Raw genomic sequence first — 20,178 nt, 5'->3', positions numbered from 1 at the left:
TTTGCCTAGAAGCTAGAAGGCTTTCTGCTGCCATGGCTGGGACACAGTCTTATTTACTGTGCCTGGGCTCAGGTTGAGGCTCAGACTAGAGCTCCATGGCTCTCTATGCCCGCTCTACCCACTCTCCCCTGCTCTACCCTGTCACTTCTTGTCTGTGCCAACAGTCCTCTGCCAATGGCCTCCAAATTCAATTCCCAGCATATCTCTGGGCATGCCAATGGAATTGGAGAACAGGCCAAAGAGTTTGCCGTTTTTAACCCATTCACGTACTAAAGCACAAACACAATCCAGAAGGGAGCACTCTTAAAAGTGCACAGTTTCCAGTTTCAGACATTTGACATTAATGTAAAAGAAACATGGTGACACGTTCTCTCTACAGGCCCAAACCCGATCTACAAAAAATACTGTTGTTGTTTATTCTCTCTCAAGTCATGTACTATTTCAATGTCAATCACTCTCCTGATAGACTATTGGCTTTGTCCTAGACACGTCCCCCTTGCCGGAGTGATTGAGCGAGTTGAGACCTGTAAGGAGGATTGCGCCATTTAATGAAAAGAATACGCAGGGATTCGTCCCATTTATTTATCTTAATTTGTTTCTGTGTGTGATCTTCCTGCCTTGGCGGGTCTCAATGGATTCTCTCCTGGTTAAACACATTACACCTACATTAATAAATCATGAGCCGCCCCAACGTGAGACAAATAAATCACACTAACTAACACACTATCACTTTACGGTTACTAATTAAAGATCCTGAGCAGAACCACCATGCAGAACATGCAGCGGAATCACACTCAGAACAACAGAGCCGCAGATGCCCTTTTCAGCAGTCAGGCAAAACGATGAGGAGCGATGAGTTGATGCCTCAGTGCCTCTTCTCCCTGGGAAAAAAGTGACAAGGCCACTCGTGGGAAATGATGCTGGTGAATTGTGAAAGAAGCCAATGAACATTCTCTCCTAAAGAGATTTATTTCAGGCAAGTTAGACGACATAAAAAAGCAGTGCTTAAATGCAGCAGGGAGAACTCACTGAGAAAAAGGCAATGTACTAAGCAGATATACCGGGACTGAGTTTGTCAATGTGTATATAGCCCCAAACCCATGTAATTTTCCAGCTGTTAATGACATTGACTGCTAATAAAACTATAATGCAACAGATGCCATTCCCTGATGCTTTTCAAAAGTGCTAAGATATCTCTGAGGTGAAACTGCCAAATCCTCCAAAGGCAATTGAGGAGGAAGGAAGCCATTTTGGCACAGGCTGGTGGAGAGTGAAGACTGTGAGACTAAGTGAGAGCTCCATCTGTTGCCATAGATCCCAGATAAGATTAAACAGTAACGACAGAGCAACAAGGAAACACAATCGACTAAGAAATGTACAGACATTTCAAAGAGCCTTCCTCACAGATAAACACAATCCAAATGGTGTGACAAAATACCCACACGTTCTCTTTCCTTTCTATGTGAATATACTGGACTAGAACTACCTTACTGGTAAATTAGCTTGACCAATAACACTATACTAATCCTTATCATTGGTGATACAACAATGGCATGTAATGTGGCCACATTTGTGACCAAAAGCTACAGCAATATAACCTTAATGGCTCTACTTGACTCATGTCCACAGCTCTGATATTATCTGGACTTGACTCATGTTCACAGCTCTGATATTATCTGGTCATGAGAAGCGCTCAGAGTCAGTGGTCAACATAAAGGGATTAGTCATTTCAGTTTCCAAATGAAAATGTAATAGATAAAAGCACTTGATGAATTTCATAATCAAGTTACACGGCTGGTTTGCCTTTTAATTGGGTACAATATTGAACATTTTGACATTTTAATTACATCTTCTCACATTTTCTCATACATACATGAACATATGACAGATTATGGAATACATTCCCAGTTGAAATTAGAAAGATTGAGCATGGGAGACCAAAGATATTGAGAGGGAGAGAGAGAGGGAAAGAGAGATAGAGGGAGAGAGAGAAGACACATTTGCATCTATATTGCGGTATTACTGTATTATTACTTTGAACCAGGGGTGAAAGTAGATTTAATTTTTTCCCCTGTACGGGACCTCGTATATGATTTTTTAAAAAGGGCCTAATCATATAATTACATATAGAATACCTATTAATTTAATAGGACCTCTTGGGCCTAGTAGTAAAGATTTGTCTTAACTTAACTAAAATGTATTACCTTTTAATGTGGAATAAACACAACCAGTCATGATGTTTCATCTGATTGTCAAACAATCAAAGACTCATGTAGGCTACCCCCGCACGCTTGCCTACTTTCAAAGTAATGCCAGCAGCCAAACAGTGCTCTATGCACCCGCCATTTGATGAATAAAAATAAACATCTGTTAAAGAACCAAAAAGTGTAAGGACATTTGCCGATTGTCATTATGCCTACACTTGTAGCCTGAATGGATGCATCTACAGGTGTCAGTCTCAGCCAGTTAACTCTGCCTTGGAAAAATGTCAGCGTTCTCGTCGAACCACACCGTATTTTTAAGGCCTTCAGAAAGTATTCACACCTCCACATTTTGTCGTGTTACAGCCTGATTTTTTTATTGATTAAATTGAGATTTTTTTAGTCACTGGCCTACACACAATACCCCATAATGTCAAAGTGGAATTAAGTTTAAGGTTTTTTTTCTCGAAATTTGTAATAATGTATACAAAAATGAAAAGCTGAAATGTCTTCAAGTCAGTAAGTATTCAACCCCTTTGTTATGGCAAGCCTGAATAAGATCAGTAATAAAAATGTACTTAAAAAGTAATATAATAAGTTGCATGGATTCACTCTGTGTGCAATAATAGTGTTTAACATGATGTTTGAATGACTACCTAATCTCTGCACCCACACATACAATTATCTGTAAGGTGCAGTGAATTTCAAACACAGATTCAACCATAAACACCAAGGAGGTTTGCCAATGCCTCGCAAAGAAGGGCACCTATTGGTAGATGGGTAAAAAAAAAGCAGACATTGAATATCCCTTTGAGCATGGTGTTGTTATTATTTACACTTTGGATGCTGTATCAATACACCCAGTCACTACAAAGATACATATAGTCCTTCCTAACTCAGTTGCCGGAGAGGAACAAAACCTCTCAGGGATTTCACCATGAGGCCAATGGTGACTTTAAAACAGTTACAGAGTTTAATGGCTGTGATAGGAGAAAACTGAGGATAGATCTTTGCAACAAGGCACTAAAGTAATACTGCAAAAAAATGTGGCAAAGCAATTAACTTTTTGTCCTGAATACAAAGTGTTATTTGGGGCAAATCCAATGCAACTCATTACTAAGTACCACTCTCCATATTTTCAAGCATGGTGGTGGCTTCATCATGTTATGGGTATGCTTGTTGTAGTTAAGGGAGTTTTTAATGAAAATAATTTTACGCAATGGAGCGAAGCACAGGCAAAATCCTAGACCTTGAAGTATTTTGAAAAGAATAATGGGCAAATGTTGCACAATCCACGTGTGGAAAGCTATTAAGACACTTACCCAGAAAGACTCACAGCTATCTCTTTCAGAAACAGCGAAGTAATGTGTAACCCGTGATTAAATGGCATGCGAAGAAGAGCATTAAAGACATATTATCCATGGCCTCTGTTCTCTGGCAGGTAATAATAACAGGCTCTCCAGCTCTGTAGAGCTCTCAGCAGGTCACATTACCTTGGAGAGGTTCCCCACTTCCAGGTAGAAACAGATGATGAAGATGTTCCAGGTCACCCAGAGAACTAGCCACACTGCATACTATGGGAGAGAGAGCGAGAGAGAGAGAGAGAGAGAGAGAGAGAGAGAGAGAGAGAGAGAGAGAGAGAGAGAGAGAGAGAGAGAGAGAGAGAGAGAGAGAGAGGAGGGGGAGAGAAGATGTACACACCACTGAACAAACAGTATCACAGTATTAGAACACCACAAGCAGTGTCAAGCTCAGAATAACACCTCAGAAAAACAAATGCATATTTGGATTCTCCTTAGTATCTGGGTTTCCACAGCCAGGATCATAGTGTTTCTTTGTAATTAATTATCTACTGGGTATGTCTTCACACAGAATCTGCCTCCACACATCTGAGTCATGCCAGAGCCAAACATTAAGTATTTCTCAGTATTGAAGCTGTGTGTGTGTGTGTGTGTGTGTGTGTGTGTGTGTGTGTGTGTGTGTGTGTGTGTGTGTGTGTGTGTGTGTGTGTGTGTGTGTGTGTGTGTGTGTGTGTGTGTGTGTGTGTGTGTGTGTGTGTGTGTATGTGTATGTGTGTGTGGGAGGGCTGAGGCTTGGAGGCTCCTTAGAGATAGGGATGGAGGCTTATCAAAGCGTTTTGAAATGTGTCAAAATGGAACAACTCAACATCCAATTGGCACTGAAGAACACAAAACATGATGTTACAGTTCAGTATGTCCACATTTAGGTACTGTACTGTCCAAATGTCTGAAAGCGCACTCACAAGAAAGTTGAGACCCCTGATCTAAGACATGGTGCATCTCTCGACATATCATATACTTTTTTCAAAGCAGGCTATTTTGAAGCATGGGAAATCATTATCACAACACGTGTTTTTTTCCCAGATTAAAATGTGAGAAACTTTGGGAGAAGAAGAACTGTGTAGTCTGATAGGCAGAGCAGAGGAGAGATCTTCAGATAAAAGGATGCTTATCTGATCTTATTTAAAAGCAGACAGGTGAACCAGAATAAAATACTGGGCCACTGGAAATGGGAAATCAATTGCATTACATGTAGGAAGTTCAACCAAATATATGTATCCACTTATCTGTTAAATGCACATGATCGAGGGCAAATATCGCTACAGGAGTCATTGGTGACACTAGAGGTATTTATTATCTATTTGTACCACTGTACTGTATGTTGCACTGTTTGACAGCACAGTAAGAAAGATCTGATCAAATCTTTGTAGATATCATGCAGGTTTCTGTAAATCAGTGACAAAGCATCATAATCATCATGAATGCTTTGAATGTATAACCTGATGGATCAAGGAGAAATGGAGAGAGGTATGGCGATATGCAGTATTATGGATAGAGCACTGTAGCTAAAGAGGAACATTTACATTTACAGAAAGGGATACAGTATGGCAGTGTTTCCCAAACTAGGGGTCGCGGCCCCATGTGGGGTCGCCTGATTTGAAAAAGAGAAAAATTCAGCTTCATAGAACAGCTAGATGCGGTTGTAATAAACAGAGCGGTTTCTGTTTTCTTCCTCCAAATGTGACTCTATTCTTTGAACTGTTTAAACTACAAAATATTATGACTCCATCACTGAAAGATAAGACTTTAGGGAACATGTGTGTTCCTTCTGTTTCTCTCTACAATGCCCACAAGCCGTGCAGGACTCATTAGAACAGAGTAGACCAGGCACTAAATCAGACTTGGGGGAAAATAACAATGTATGTTCTTTTCTACACAGAAAATCATACAAAATTATTGCCGGATGATCTTCTGGAGAATATCTTTCTGATGCATTTCAGTTACTTCAAACCATACTTCCTTCAGATTGAAATACTGTCAAAAGTTCTGTCAGACTGATTTATAATAGACTGTAATAGCCCCATTTAAAAAAGTAAATATTGGCCGTTGATTACTTTTTTTTTTTTACATTTATCACTTTCTTTACATGGTGGGGTCACAAAAATGTTTTGATATCAAAATGGGGTGGCGGGGCCCAAAACAGTTTGGGAACCCCTGCAGTATGGGCACTTTACCAACATAGGACCAGGCCTCAGTAGGGGGAAGGGGTCTATCCTCTCCCGTAGTCATGGGGACACCTTGGTACTGTTTTGGGGATGACTGACTCTCACCTCAGGGAGAGACCACTGCAAGCTGTCACAGGTGCAGCAAACCTTTACCTCTACTTAAAAATATATTTTTTAGAAGCAGATAACGTCGGCCGGCACATGCTGTACGTACAATTTATACAGCAAATCAGCTGCAACGCCTGAGGGGAGGGTTGAAGGTCTATACTACATGGCTTCCTCCCAACTGGAGTGCGGCTGTCTGGCTGACACGTCTCTCGAAGTAGATGTGTGGCGGCATAATGAGTCTCCCACATGTCTGTTGGTTGGAGCAGGGCAAGGCCAAACCATTGACTTCAATTAGGGCCATAATCCAAACTGGTACGTGAGCTGGTGATGGACTCAAAACCCAGGGGGGTGGAGCGGAAGGGGGCATGCTATGAATGTGTTAGGGCACAATTTTATATATGTTTCCGGGCTGAATTCACTAGACCAATGAGAGAGGGGGAGAGCCGCCACGGAGTAGGGTTTTACCGTCTCTAAATCTGACATGTTGTCAAGACATTAGATCCAGAAGATGGGTGCGTGTAGTGGAACCTCATTTGGCCTCTCTCCAGCTACTGGCAAGAGCCATGTTAAATTAGAATAAAAATTCATCTGCTCTGACAGCATTACCAAAATGGATATAAGCAAGAGTAATATTGGACAGTAAGCCATTTATCTTTACAGGCATAGACTATGATAGCTGAGGCTGATAGTGGGTTGAGGCTCCATTTCTACAGGGGAGGAGGGGTGAGGAGGGGGTGAGGGGGCAGAGGAGGGGTGAGGAGGAGGGGGTGTAAAGGTAATCTGCTCTATCTCTGCTATATGACAGGGGCTCTCTCTGATGGCGGATGTGATGACCAAGTCCATCATAACATCGATATCTCCCGGACAAGTCAAAATGCCTAGGTTTTAAATCTCCATAATATACATGTATGGTTTGATTGAAAGGTTGTCATGACGAGGGACTTATTTCAGGTAGGGGAGTCTTGAATTAAGATTTATTCCTGCTCTCTTTATTTTCATACTGTGTAGGTCATATAATAATAATAATATGCCATTTAGCAGACGCTTTTATCCAAAGCGACATACAGTCATGCGTGCATAATTTTTTTTGTGTATGGGTGGTCCCGGGGATCGAACCCACTACCTTGGCGTTACAAGCGCCGTGCTCTACCAGCTGAGCTACAGAGGACCTCATATGTCATATGTCATAGATTTAGCCTTGACATCATATCAGTCATAAGACCATATACAGTATTATTGTTCAGTATAGACACTATAAATATAAATGCAATCAATACATATGAACATGTGATAGTATCTTTTGTCAGTCCGCTCTCCCAGTTTCTGGGAAGATTTGGAGAAAATAAGTTTATACACAACTGCAATCAAATGGGTAACATGTAAGATATATTGATTGCTTCATAACACCACTTTCCATAAAACCACTTTCCCAAGATATGAATGTATGACCCCATAGGAAATCAAAGAAGATATAACTCACCCCGGTCACGTATCTTGGTCTGAACTGTACAGTCCCAAAGAGGCCCAAGATGACTGTGATGATGTGCACAAAGTTTGTGAGGATGGGAGCCCACTGGTACCCAAGGAAGTCAAATATTTGTCGTTCCAATATGCTGATCTGTAAGGAAAATGGGGAGAAAGAAATTCACTTTAGTATCAGACAAAATCAATGTGCTTATACACTGACTGCTTGGCTGACTTTTTCATGAGGTTTGCTACAAGATGCCTGTGTACAGTTGGGGGCCTTGTTAACTTTTTATTGCTGAACTGCTGGAGGGTATCAGAACCCTGAGAGATGTGTTGGAGTGATGTATCTCAACATTTGTGCTGGAAGGGAGGACAGGCAAATCTGCTTGAACACTACACCAAGGGGCCATGACACCAGACTCCTCTCTCTCCTCTTCCCCATCACACAGCTGTCTCTAATTGCCCCAGAGGGGCAGAGTTCCTCAGGGTCGCGTCCCCACCCACCTCGATGTTGGCCTCTGTGGGAAATTGAAGCTGGCAAGGCTAGACCCCTCTGACTGTTTGGGTCTCAGTGTCTGATTGGACATGACGCCAGTGTTGATACGACTTTCAGCCTTTGTACTTCAAAGGGCTGCGGTAAGGAGAAGGACCACAGTGTGTCCCAACAGTGTCAGAGCCAGATAGCGCATCATAGCACTGACGCTAATGGTTCCCAAATCCCAACTACAGGATGCTTTAAACTCGACTTCCTATTTGCAACTAACAATCTTCTTATTTTATCGGCACTGTCCTTACTAATAAAGCTATGTCTGCGCACTCCATTTATTACAGTTGGGGAGTAAAAAAAATGCCTGTGGGATAATTGGATTGCCCTCCATGTAAATTCCATGTGAACGGATAGGAAATGGCCTTGAAATATTTGCGAGATCTAAGTTTAACGAACCGCCGCCTGTATTAAAGAACTCTGTGCACTTGCACAGGCAGTATATTCGTGATTGGAATACCTCGCTAGTGTTCCTTCGACTGACTGTTGATGAGCTTTGACTATCACAACAGATGCCACAACTAAATTAACTTCTCCTCTGGGTGCTCAGTGATACATTCTCCATGCCGCTAGGCAATTCTTCATAAATGTACTTTCATGTCGTCAAAACACCAAGTTTCTCTCTGTTATATCCATTCTGTCCATGGCTCAGTCCAGCCCAGAGCAGACCAGCTGACAACCCCTCACGCTGCTCCTGCCCCATGCTGTCTGTCTGTATGTCTCTGGCAGCCTAGCTAACCACCATACATCTGGTACTGTATGAGTATGGCTCATAGATCACACATTCATCAGAATGAACAGTTGGGTCCAAATGACAGGATTCTAATGTAATTCCAGGCACAAACAATGACTCACAAACTCACTGCACCCAGAAGAGTTTGTAAATAAATTATAGTATTTTTCAGGGAACTTGCCTGCGAAATACAGAGGCTAAGCTTACCATTTTTTACATTTTATTGAAGTGATTCCCTATGCATGCCAACTATAACTATAGAGCTCAGCTTACATTGTTCCATTGTATGACACGTAATGACCCTCTTTAATGCTTTGCTTATGAGAACTATTGCCCAGGGAATTACATTTCTCTCCATGTACAGGACCTTTATTGTAATAGCGCCGGCACAACTGTTATTCATCCAATAGGAACTGATAAATTATACCCATTTTGTTTTGAAAATATAACCAAACAAAGTGCATTTATTCCACCACTGTTAGGTCAATTGTTTGGTATGCCAAGCGGTTCCTGACACCTATGTTTTTTCTGTTTATCTTTGGCCAGCCTCCATGTTTACTCTACCGTCATTTCATGTATCATGTTTTTCCATCTGTTTCCCCAGTAAATTTGTTCCCTAATCCAAAACCACACAAAATACAGTCAGAGCAGAGGAAGTCAAAGTCAGGGTGCAACGCTAGCTCCTCCACACCCCTACCACCCTGCAACGCTAGCTCCTCCACACCCCTACCACCCTGCAACGCTAGCTCCTCCACGCCCCTACCACCCTGCAACGCTAGCTCCTCCATGCCCCTACCACCCTGCAACGCTAGCTCCTCCACATCCCTACCACCCTGCAACGCTAGCTCCTCTAAATGCCCCTAACACCCTGCAACGCCCTCTTATCAAAGTGCGTTCCTGTCTAACATTACACACATCAGGTCCTCCTCTCAGAGGCATTGTTAACATGTTTCTTCTGAACAGAAAAAGGCACAAATAAAATAAATGACGTTAATTAGCAGCACTCAGCATTTCCATGGCATTGGAGAATGAGAAGCCCTCCTGAAAAGCTGCCTGCACCTCACCATATCCGCTACTAAAGCAGGGAGCCTAGAGAGTCCTGAAGGGAGTCCATATGGCAGCACAAAAGCATCCTGCCGCCTGGATTAGAAGTGTAAACAACAAGGAAGCATGGTATATTGCCTGCAATTAAACATGCTGTGCTTCCACACCGCATTCATAAGGCTCAACACAAATAACAGCCATTGGTGAATCGTAACCCCTAGCATTAGTTACCTGATAACAGAGCCTCTTCAACCTCAGGAGGATAAAGAAATGTGTCTTGGCACCTAAAACCCTCACAAACTTTTAGAGATGCACAATTGAGAGCATCCTGTCGGGATGTATCACTGCCTGGTACGGCAACTGCACCGCCCGCAACCGCAGGGCTCTCCAGAGGGTGGTGCGGTCTGCCAAACGCAATACCGGGGGCAAACTACACGCCCTCCAGGACACCTACAGCACCCGAAGTCATAGGAAGGCCAAAAAGATCATCAAGGACAACCCCCCTAGCCACTGCCTGTTCATCCCACTATCATCCAGAAGGCGAGGTCAGTACAGGTGCATCAAAGCTGGGACCGAGAGACTGAAAAACAGCTTTTATCTCAAGGCCATCAGACTGTTAAATAGCCATCACTAGCACATTAGAGGCCGCTGCTGCCTATAGAAATCACTGGCCACTTTAAGAAATTGAACACTTGTCACTTTAATAATGTTTACATATCTTGCATTACTCATCTCATATGTATATACTGTATTCTATAATATTCTACTGTATCTTAGTCCATGCCGCTCTGTCATTGCTTGTCCATATATGTATATATTCTTAAATTCCATTCCTTACTAGATTTGTGTGTATTGGGTATATGTTGTGAAATTGTTAGATATTACTTGTTAGATTTTACTGCACTGTCGGAGCTAGAAGCACAAGCATTTCACTACACCTGCAGTAACATCTGCTAAACACGTATGTGACAAATACAATTTGATTTGATTTGATTTGATTTGAATGTCTCAATGTCAAAGCTGGCTGATAAAGGCTGTTCTCTGACTATACCCTTGGGAGAGCCTGGTGTTATTGGATGAACTCCAAAAGACCCAGAGAGCTCAGCTGCCTCAGTATCACAGGCCCTGTCCAACAGTGAGAGAGAAGCTGCAGGGTTTTGCTTACTGCCTGACACAGAGAGACACACCTCAGGCTATTGTTGAAGACAGAGGGCCTCCCTAGTCATTAATGTGGCCACTGAGCCCCCTTTTATCATCACAAATATAAACAGCTCTCCCAAGCAGCTGTGCACAGAGTGAAAGATTTATCAGGCAATTATCCACATATGAGTAATTATAAACATACATTTGGGGGAACCAATTATTGAGCGGGGCAGAATAATGGCCCTATTCACCAGGGAAATAACAGAGGGGATCCAAATAACATGCCAGATCTCAAGAGAAGGAATGTCTCAATAGGTTCTAACCCTTTATTTGACAAAAAACATCAGCAAGGGCAATCGGTAGGCCCTACAACAGTAATACGACTTTAAAAAATGCAATTAGTAAACCATTAAACTGCACAAATCTGTCATTATATTACCATGGCGTTTCTTCACTCATGATAAAATAATATGTATTTATTTTTACTGCCGGGAAAGGTCAGCTCCTCCTACACATAGAGAATTCAGTCGATAATTCTGTTGGTAAGGCTGTTTTGCATAACACCTTCATTTTACCCTCCTGAAGAGAGTTGGAGAGAACCTCATTACTGAGGTACAACACAAGGATGATTACGGCAAAAGAAGTGCACACTCCAGCTCTACAACTGCTGATTGAAATGGAAGTTTATCCCATGAGCTTCGCCAAAGCTTTTCTTTTTTCTCCTTATGTGGAGGAGACATGAGCTGCCTCTAATCACTGAGAAAAAAGCCAATCAATCAGTGGTGGCAGCATGAATAGAGAGGCAGCCTCATGCTGCATTAAGACAAGGCTCGAGAGGCTGTACGACACACAGCAGCTCTGACCAGAGCACATTAGCCACAGAGTGTGGGGAGGTAATGTGAAACCGGGGCTAGGGGCTCCCTCTCATGCAGAATCACAGATGAGGGCGTCACTATTCTCCGTCACTACTGCAAATGCTCAGGCGTTTTAATGGTACTCAAAACAGACAGCTAGACTAGACTTTAGAACCTGGGAGAGAGAAACTCAACATGGTAGAAATGGATTTGTTTAACAAATAGCGTCAATACTTATCGACTGGATGGCACGCTGGGCGTTTTGCTATGTAGCAATTGAAAAACAACCAGAGAGATTATAAGGTTATTTAGCTTTTGAGGAATGTACAGTAGTAGTCAGAGGCTCTAATAATAATCTTAGTCTGAAATGGAAAATTGTACTGTAGCATACACTGAGTGTACAAAACATTAAGAACACCTTCTTAATATTGAGATTCAGCCCTCAGAACAGCCTAAATTCATCAGGGCATGGACTCTACAAGGTGTCGAAAGAGTTCCACAGGGATGCTGGCCCATGCTGACTCCAATGCTTCCTACAGTTGTGTCAAGTTGGCTGGATGTCCATTGGGTGGTGGACCATTCTTGATACACACGGGAAACTATTGAGTGTGAAACCCAGAAGTGTTGCAGTTCTTGACACAAACTGGTGCACCTGGCATCTACTACCATACCCTGTTCAAAGGCACTTGAATCTTTTGTCTTGCCCATTCACCATCTAAATGGCACACATAGACAATCCATGTCTCAATTGTCTCAAGGCTTGAAAATCCTTCTCTAACCTGTCTCCTCCCCTTCATCTACACTGATTGTAGTGAATTTAACTAGTTACATCAATACGAGATCATAGCTTTTACCTGGATTCACCTGGTCAGTCTATGTCATGGAAAGAGCAGGTGTCCTTCATTTTTTGTAAACTCAGTGTATAGGTTCATTTCTGTGTATGTCCATTTCTGTCCCTGCAGTCAGTAGGCTACTGTATAAATGACTTCCTTCTGTATATCAACCCAATCCCATGCTTGAGAAGGTTTCATCATTTATTCACTGTGAAAGTGAGAAAAACAAATGTATTCAAAATATATTCAGGCTAGATCATTTAAAAAGGTTTGAAACAAGTCACTCACATCTGCAGAGGGTAGGGCTGCCTCTCAAAACACTCTTGGATGGAAAGAAAACACTTATGAAAATTGTATGATCAAAATGAATATGTAGATTTCTCAGTGATAGGCTACACCACTTGCGCATAAACAGTTTCACAAGATATTAATGAGATGATCTTAACGCTATATCTAATCTGATAAATAATAAAGCAGAACACCATTTGCCAATATAAACGAGTAAAAACAAATATTGTATTTTCTATTTTACTAGATAAAATATCAAACAATAGCAACTTACTTTATAAATGCTGACATTGTGGTGAGAATGTATTTTCCCTCCCAGATTAAGGTATAGATGTAAAAAAAGAAAAAAAAGAGAGAGAAAAAACAACTGATAATATATGCAAAAGTTTTATGAAATATTCACCAACATCATTTGCATGTGTCAGAATACGGAATAATTGTGAAATCATAAGTCATGAAAAATGTATGCATTATCACAGCTTCCTTCCACGGAGGGAGGGAAGAGATAAAAGATGCAGCTTTGGTGGAAGTGGAATCACTAAATATGATACACCCAGAGATGGTAGAGGGATATATATGGTGTGATGAAAGCATTCTGACAATAAAGGTGTACCATGTACAGCTCCTTGGGGAACACCTTCCCTCTCTTCTGAATACAATGACAAGCATTCAGCGCCTGAGATATGCCCATAATAATTCAGCTCCCTTTGTTCTGCCGTACTGTAGCAGTAGCCACCTTCTGCACTGCTACACCTGATGAGAAGATCTACCATTCTAACACAGTTGAATGGTAGACTTCATTTGAGAGAACAAATCTGAGAATCAATCAATTTGCCCATGATGATTTTGTTTCGTCTTTTGCTGTGGTTTTATGAACTGTACCTTTGCGAGTACATGAAAAGTGATGATGATGATGAAGTAGGTATAAAGTTAAAGTTTCATGTACAAAACAAAAGGCATTTAGAGGCTTTGACGATCCTACCACTGAAAAGACAGAAAAACAATGCATTATCAAAACAAGGACACAACCAGCTGTAGATGTGATTGTATTCAGACACATGTGCAAGCATTATCATATTTTTTGATGATTACCACAACTTTTTATATAGTCCACGGGTAAACCATTCTGCCACTACAGAATATACATACACTACCAGTCAAATGTTTGGACACACCTACTCATTCAAGGGGTTTTCTTAATTTTTTTAAACACTTTTTTACATGGTACAATAATAGTGAAGACATCAAAACTATGAAATAACACATATAGAATCATGTAATAACCAAAAAAGTGTTTAAAAAATCAAAATATATTGTATATTTGAGATTCTTCAAATAGCCACCCTTTGCCTTGATGACAGCATTGCACACTCTTGGCATTCTCTCAACCAGCTTCATGAGGTAGTAATCTGGAATACATTTCAATTAACAGGTGTGCCTTGTTAAAAGTGAATTTGTGGAATTTCTTTCCTTCTTTATGCGTTTGAGCCAATCAGTTGTGTTGTGACAAGGTAGGGAGGTATACAGAAGATAGCCCTATTTGGTAAAAGACCAAGGCCATATTATGGCAAGAACAGCTCAAATAAGCAAAGAGAAATTACAATCCATCATTACTTTAAGACATGAAGGTCAGTCAATACGGAAGATTGATAAAAAAAACAAAAAAACATCAAGCGCTATGATGAAACTGGCTCTCATGAGGACCGCCACAGGAATGGAAGGCCCAGAGTTACCTCTGCTGCAGAGGATAAGTTCATTAGAGTTACCAGCCTCAGACATTACAGCCCAAATAAATGCTTCTCAGAGTTCATGTAACAGACACATCTCAACATCAACTGTTCAGAGGACTCTGTGTAAATTAGGCCTTCATGGTCAAATTGCTGCAAAGAAACCACTACTAAAGGACACAAATAATAAGAAGAGTCCTGCTTGGGCCAAGAAACACGAGCAATGGACATTAGACCGGTGGAAATTTGTCCTTTGGTCTGGAGTCCAAATTGAAGATTTTTGGTTCCAACCGCCGTGTCTTTGTAAGACGCGGTGTGGGTGAACGAATGATCGCCGCATGGAGGAGGAGGTGTTATGGTGTGGGGGTGCTTTGCTGGTGACACTGTCTGTGATTTATTTAGAATTCAAGGCACACTTAACCAGCATGACTACCACAGCATTCTGCAGCGATACGCCATGCAATCTGGTTTGGGCTTAGTGGGACTATCATTTGTTTTTCAACAGGACAATGACCCAACACACCTCCAAGCTGTGTAAGGGCTATTTTACCAAGAAGGAGAGTGATGGAGTGCTGCATCAGATGACCTGGCCTCTACAATCCCCTGACCTCAACCCAATTGAGATGGTTTGGGATGAGTCGGATGGCAGAGTGAAGGAAAAGCAGCCAACAGGTGCTCAGCATATGTGGGACCTCCTTCAAGACGGTTGGAAAAGCATTCCAGGTGAAGCTGATTGAGAGAATGCCAAGAATGTGCAATGCTGTCATCAAGGCAAAGGGTGGCTATTTGAAAAATCTCAAATATAAACTATATTTTGATTTGTTCAACACTTTTTTGGTTACTACATGATTCCATATGTGTTATTTCATAGTTTTGATGTCCTCACTATTATTCGACAATGTAAAAAATAGTAAAAATAAAGAAAAACCCTTGAATGAGTAAGTGTGTCCAAATTTTTGACTGGTACTGTATATCCCAGTGATACAGACTAATGATATTCCTGAAAAACAACTCACTGACACAGATAAAGCTTCATAGACCATTAAGCTTACAGCATCATCTGTACAAAGAGAGCGTATTGACAGTCCTTCATTTTTACCTCTCAGGCAATTAGATGTCAGTGGTGAAGAGCAGCCATTTAGTTCATGTGTGCTTAAAAATTACTTTATCATTAAATTAGCCTACGTTTAATCATACCTTCATTAAAGGTATGCAGCAGTGAGTGCAAATGCACATGGCCATTTATAATTCTTCAAAGCACATCACTTTGGTGTTTTTACCAGCTAGTGGTGGTGATGAATAAGGATGAAAATGACCAAAAATACATTTAAACGTACACTACATGATCAAAAGTATGTGGACACCATCTCGTCAAACATCTCATTCCAAAATCATGGGTATTAATATGGAGTTGGTCCCCCCTTTGCTGCTATAACAGCCTCCACTCTTCTAGGAAGGCTTTCCACTAGATGTTGGAACATTGCTGCGGGGACTTGCTTCCGTTCAGCCACAAGAGCATTAGCGAGGTCGGGCACTGATGTTGGGCGATTAGGCCTGGCTCGCAGTCGGCGTTCCAATTCATGGGGTTGAGGTCAGGGCTTTGTGCAGGCCAGTCAAGTTCTTCCACACCGATCTCGACAAACCATTTCTGTATGGACCTCGCTTTGTGCACGGGGGCATTGTCATTCTGAAACAGGAAAGGACCTTCCCCAAACTGTTGCCACAAAGTTGGAAGCACAGAATCGTCTAGAATGTCATTGTGTGCTGTAGAGTTAAGAATTCCCTTCACTGGAACTAAGGGGCCTAGCCCGAACCATGTAAAACAGCCCCAGACCATTATTACTCCTCCACCAAACTTTACAGTTGGCACTATGCATTGGGGCAGGTAGCGTTCTCCTAGCATCCGCCAAACCCAGATTTGTCTGTCGGACTGCCAGATGGTGAAGCGTGAATCATCACTCCAGAGAACGCATTTCCACTGCTCCAGAGTCCAATGGCGGCAAGCTTTACACCACTCCAGCCGACGCTTGGCATTGCACATGGTGATCTTGGGCTTGTGTGCGGCTGCTCGGCCATGGAAACCCATTTCATGAAGCTCCCGACGAACAGTTCTTGTGCTGATCTTGCTTCCAGAGGCAGTTTGGAACCGTGTTCCAACCGAGGACAGACTATTTTTACGTGCTTCACGCTTCAGCATTTGGCGGTCCCGTTTTGTGAGCGTGTGTGGCCTACCACTTCGCAGTTGACAGGGGCAGCTCTAGCTGGGGTGAAATTTGACGAACTGACTTGTTGGAAAGGTGGCATCCTATGACGGAGCCACGTTGAAAGTCACTGAGCTCTTCAGTAAGGCCATTCTACTGCCAATGTTTGTTTATGGAGATTGCATGGCTGTGTGCTCGATTTTATACACCTGTCAGCAACTGGTGTGGCTGAAACAGCCGAATCCACTAATTTGAAGGGGTGTCCACATACTTTTGTATATATAGTGTAAATATTCCTCCCAACCAATAGTCATATTTATAAGGGGTAAATAAGACACACATTAGGGTATGTTGTCAATGAACTGAGTGCGTTCTAATCTACAGCTATATGAGTCAATCATTGTACTCTAGTGAGGTACGGTATGTTCCTATTAAAGATGCCTCTGTGAATGTAGGCTACATGTAGAGTCTTCAATGATAAAATACTCAGACCTACAGGGGCTTTAAAAGTGACAAATGCAAGCCCTTAGATGTATGATAGGCCACATGGAGATGGGGAAGAGGGTATTGACAAAGGACAGTGAGGAATGCAGTGATGTGAAACTAGCCTACACGTTCAACTGAGTACCAAAAATGTCTCCTACACAGCTTTGGCCACTATGGATAATGGAATATGAACCAGTGCTTGTGGAGATACACTGAGTGTACAAAACATTAAGAACACCTTCCTAATATTGAGTTATGTGATGGAAAGAGCAGGTGTTCCTAATGTTTGTACACTCAGTGTACACTGGAACATTAAAATGAATATGTAATTAGAGACATAAAATGTTGTTGTGATTGAACCAATAAGCAGTTAAACAAAATGGACTCAAAAATGTAATTTAATTAATTCTGCATGATATAATATCAATTAAAGAAATAACAGTCATTCTAAATGCATCAGCCACATCAACATATTGTCATCTCTGTGTCTGTAATGTCTGTTTCATGAACACTAACTGCTTTCTGCGCTGATTGAAGTAAGCATTTAAACGACACATGACAGCCATCTCAAACTGAATGCGCTGTTTGTCAGTAAGTTAACAAATGCAGCTAATGTCCTACAGGGGATACGGTACCGTATTGTTTACAGAACTGTGATACGTGCATAAGTGGGCTGAACTTATGCATACAGCTCCATATGACATCAAACAGACATTTAGCTATGGAATGAGAGGAAACAACAGCCCTCTTTCTTTGCTCTTCCCACCTCTGTAACCTTTCTATTGTAACCCTTATGGATATCACGTCAACAACTACTAGGGTAAGGGCCCTCCACCAGTCCACCAGTTATATCACATAACCATTACTAAGAACTGTCACACCCTGGCTCCTGTCTTGCTCAAGTTCCTGTTTTCTAGTTTTCCCGATTTTGACTATTCTGCCTGCCCTGACCCTGCCTGCCGTTCTGTACCTTGTCACACCACCCTGGATTATTGACCTCTGCCTGCCCTGACCCTGAGCCTGCCTGCCGTTTTGTACCTTTTGGACTCTGATCTGGATTACTGACCTCTGCCTGCCCTTGACCTGTCGTTTGCCTACCCCCTGTTTTTGTAATAAACTTTTGTTACTTCGACACTGTCTGTATCTAGGTCTTCTCCTGATACGTGATAAGAACAACTGTAGCCTATAACCAACATACTGAGTATCAGAAGCTGCATACAAACTTACACATACTGGATGTTTTTCTCTCTGCTAGAGGTGATGGAAATATGTATAGGACCCCTAAAACCCATGCCAGGTTATTGTGCTCTACTGTACTCTCTGGCCATAAATTCACTGTATTTTCCCCTTTATGATTTTGGCACCAAATAGAAATGATTGGAGGAGCTATGATCCTTGAGTCCCTAATGACCTGGCAGGGCCAGAGAATCACAGTGAGGGTGCCTGCCTGAGAGCCTTATTAATAATATCAGCCATTGAGGAGCCCCTGAGGACTGATGACTAGCACTCATTTGCCACACTAGGTTTCTTGAGAACCATTGGGGAGAGCATTAATGACATGAGCGAGAATAGCTTCGGGAGGAAGGGGACAGAGTCTGAATAAAACTCATCAGGATGTGGATAAGTGTTAATGAGGATAATTCATTTCAATATTCATTTGCATTTTAAGGAGCCATGGTGAAGTGTCAGTGGGGCCTGAATAGACCAGGAATAGACCTCAGTGTTGCCAACATGGCTGGAAGGTGCGACTTGACACTCTATGCAGCAAGTGGCTAATAACTTCCATAGACACTGAGGAAGAGGAGGAGGGAAATATTGTAGGCAAGAACTGGCCGCCAAGGTCACCAATTCGACCCACAATTACTATGACAGAAGTTGAAATGATTCATGATGAATTTCTGCTTCTTGAAAAAACATTACACACAGCTACGGAATGCAAAATAATCAGAAGAACTCTGGAAGGCAAAACAAAATAATGTGATCCGGTTTTAATAGCATTAAAGTTATATTCCTCAAGATATTAATGGGGTTTTATGGAAATTGGATGACCTTAAACTGTCATCTTGGTTTTTATACGTAGTAATTGCCAGTTTTTATTTTATTTATCTGGCTGGAGAGCATTTTGGGGAATACGGTATCCTCAAACTCATTAAAAGCTTTCGGAGGACATCTGCTCTGATGACTGCATTACTATTTGGAGCATGCAGGTGCACAGATAGGAGTCTACTTGTTCCAAACACATGCCCCTTTGCCCTCCCACTCGCTAAGTTCCCTTTTGGGTGATGGTGTAATTTTTGTTTTTTGTCTACAGTCTTTGTCTGTGTTCTAAACCCAATGCCCGCAAGTTGTTGTGACATTGTCAAGTTAGCCACCACCCACCTCCACCCCGTCCGTTGGTTGCGCCTGTTGGTCTGCCCTGTACGGAGCTCGCGAGCGCCCGGGTCCCTGTCTGCCCTGTATGGAGAGTGTGCATGCTCATTATCCAAACATGCATGGCCTGAGATGCGGTCACTAGTCGAGTGTGTAGCTAGCTAGCTACCTAGTTTAAATATCAACAGTAGTGACACAGCAGAAAAACATTTGAGTAGCACTTGAAAACACTTGATTTTCATCATCATCAATATTCAGTCTGGTTGGCTGATATGCGCAGCAGAGAGAGGCAGAAAGACAAAGAGGAGCGACTACCCTCCGACCCAACTCTATCCCTTCTTCAGACGAGAGTTGCATGTGTGTTAGGGCAGCAGCAACACAGGTAGTCTACACTCTAGCTAACCACCATATACTAAAATATCCACACAAGCCACTAGCCAGTCAACCATATATCATGAGTTAAGAATGATGAATATTATATTATTTTGGAGCACCTGCCCCCTGAAAGGTCTTTGCGGCCATACGGAGATATTTCTGCTTGTTGACCGTTTTACTCTCTGTGGTAGGGCTGTAATGGTGTCCTGGTATCACACCCACCTGCAGCATACTGGCTGAAAGACGCCAGATCCTCTCAAGGAATTTAATGGGAAATA

General features: G+C 42.1%; 1 protein-coding gene across 3 annotated transcripts in view; it reads right to left on the bottom strand.

Moving 5' to 3' along the window:
- Window positions 1–20,178, bottom strand: part of nkain2 (sodium/potassium transporting ATPase interacting 2) — a 159,930-nt gene that overhangs the window by 96,899 nt on the left and 42,853 nt on the right. For all 3 annotated transcript variants that reach the window (XM_041860657.1, XM_041860658.1, XM_041860659.1), the window contains exons 2-3: window positions 7,316–7,453; window positions 3,695–3,775 (exon numbers count right to left, since the gene is read on the bottom strand). In XM_041860657.1, the coding sequence (XP_041716591.1) occupies window positions 3,695–3,775; window positions 7,316–7,453 (219 nt within the window). The remainder of the gene's footprint in view (window positions 1–3,694; window positions 3,776–7,315; window positions 7,454–20,178) is intronic.

This window comes from Coregonus clupeaformis, chromosome 33, assembly GCF_020615455.1.
Source record: "Coregonus clupeaformis isolate EN_2021a chromosome 33, ASM2061545v1, whole genome shotgun sequence".
Classification (NCBI taxonomy): Eukaryota; Metazoa; Chordata; class Actinopteri; order Salmoniformes; family Salmonidae; genus Coregonus; species Coregonus clupeaformis.
The sequence above is the reverse complement of the archived record's forward strand: the minus strand, read 5'-3'. Positions and strand labels throughout refer to the sequence as shown.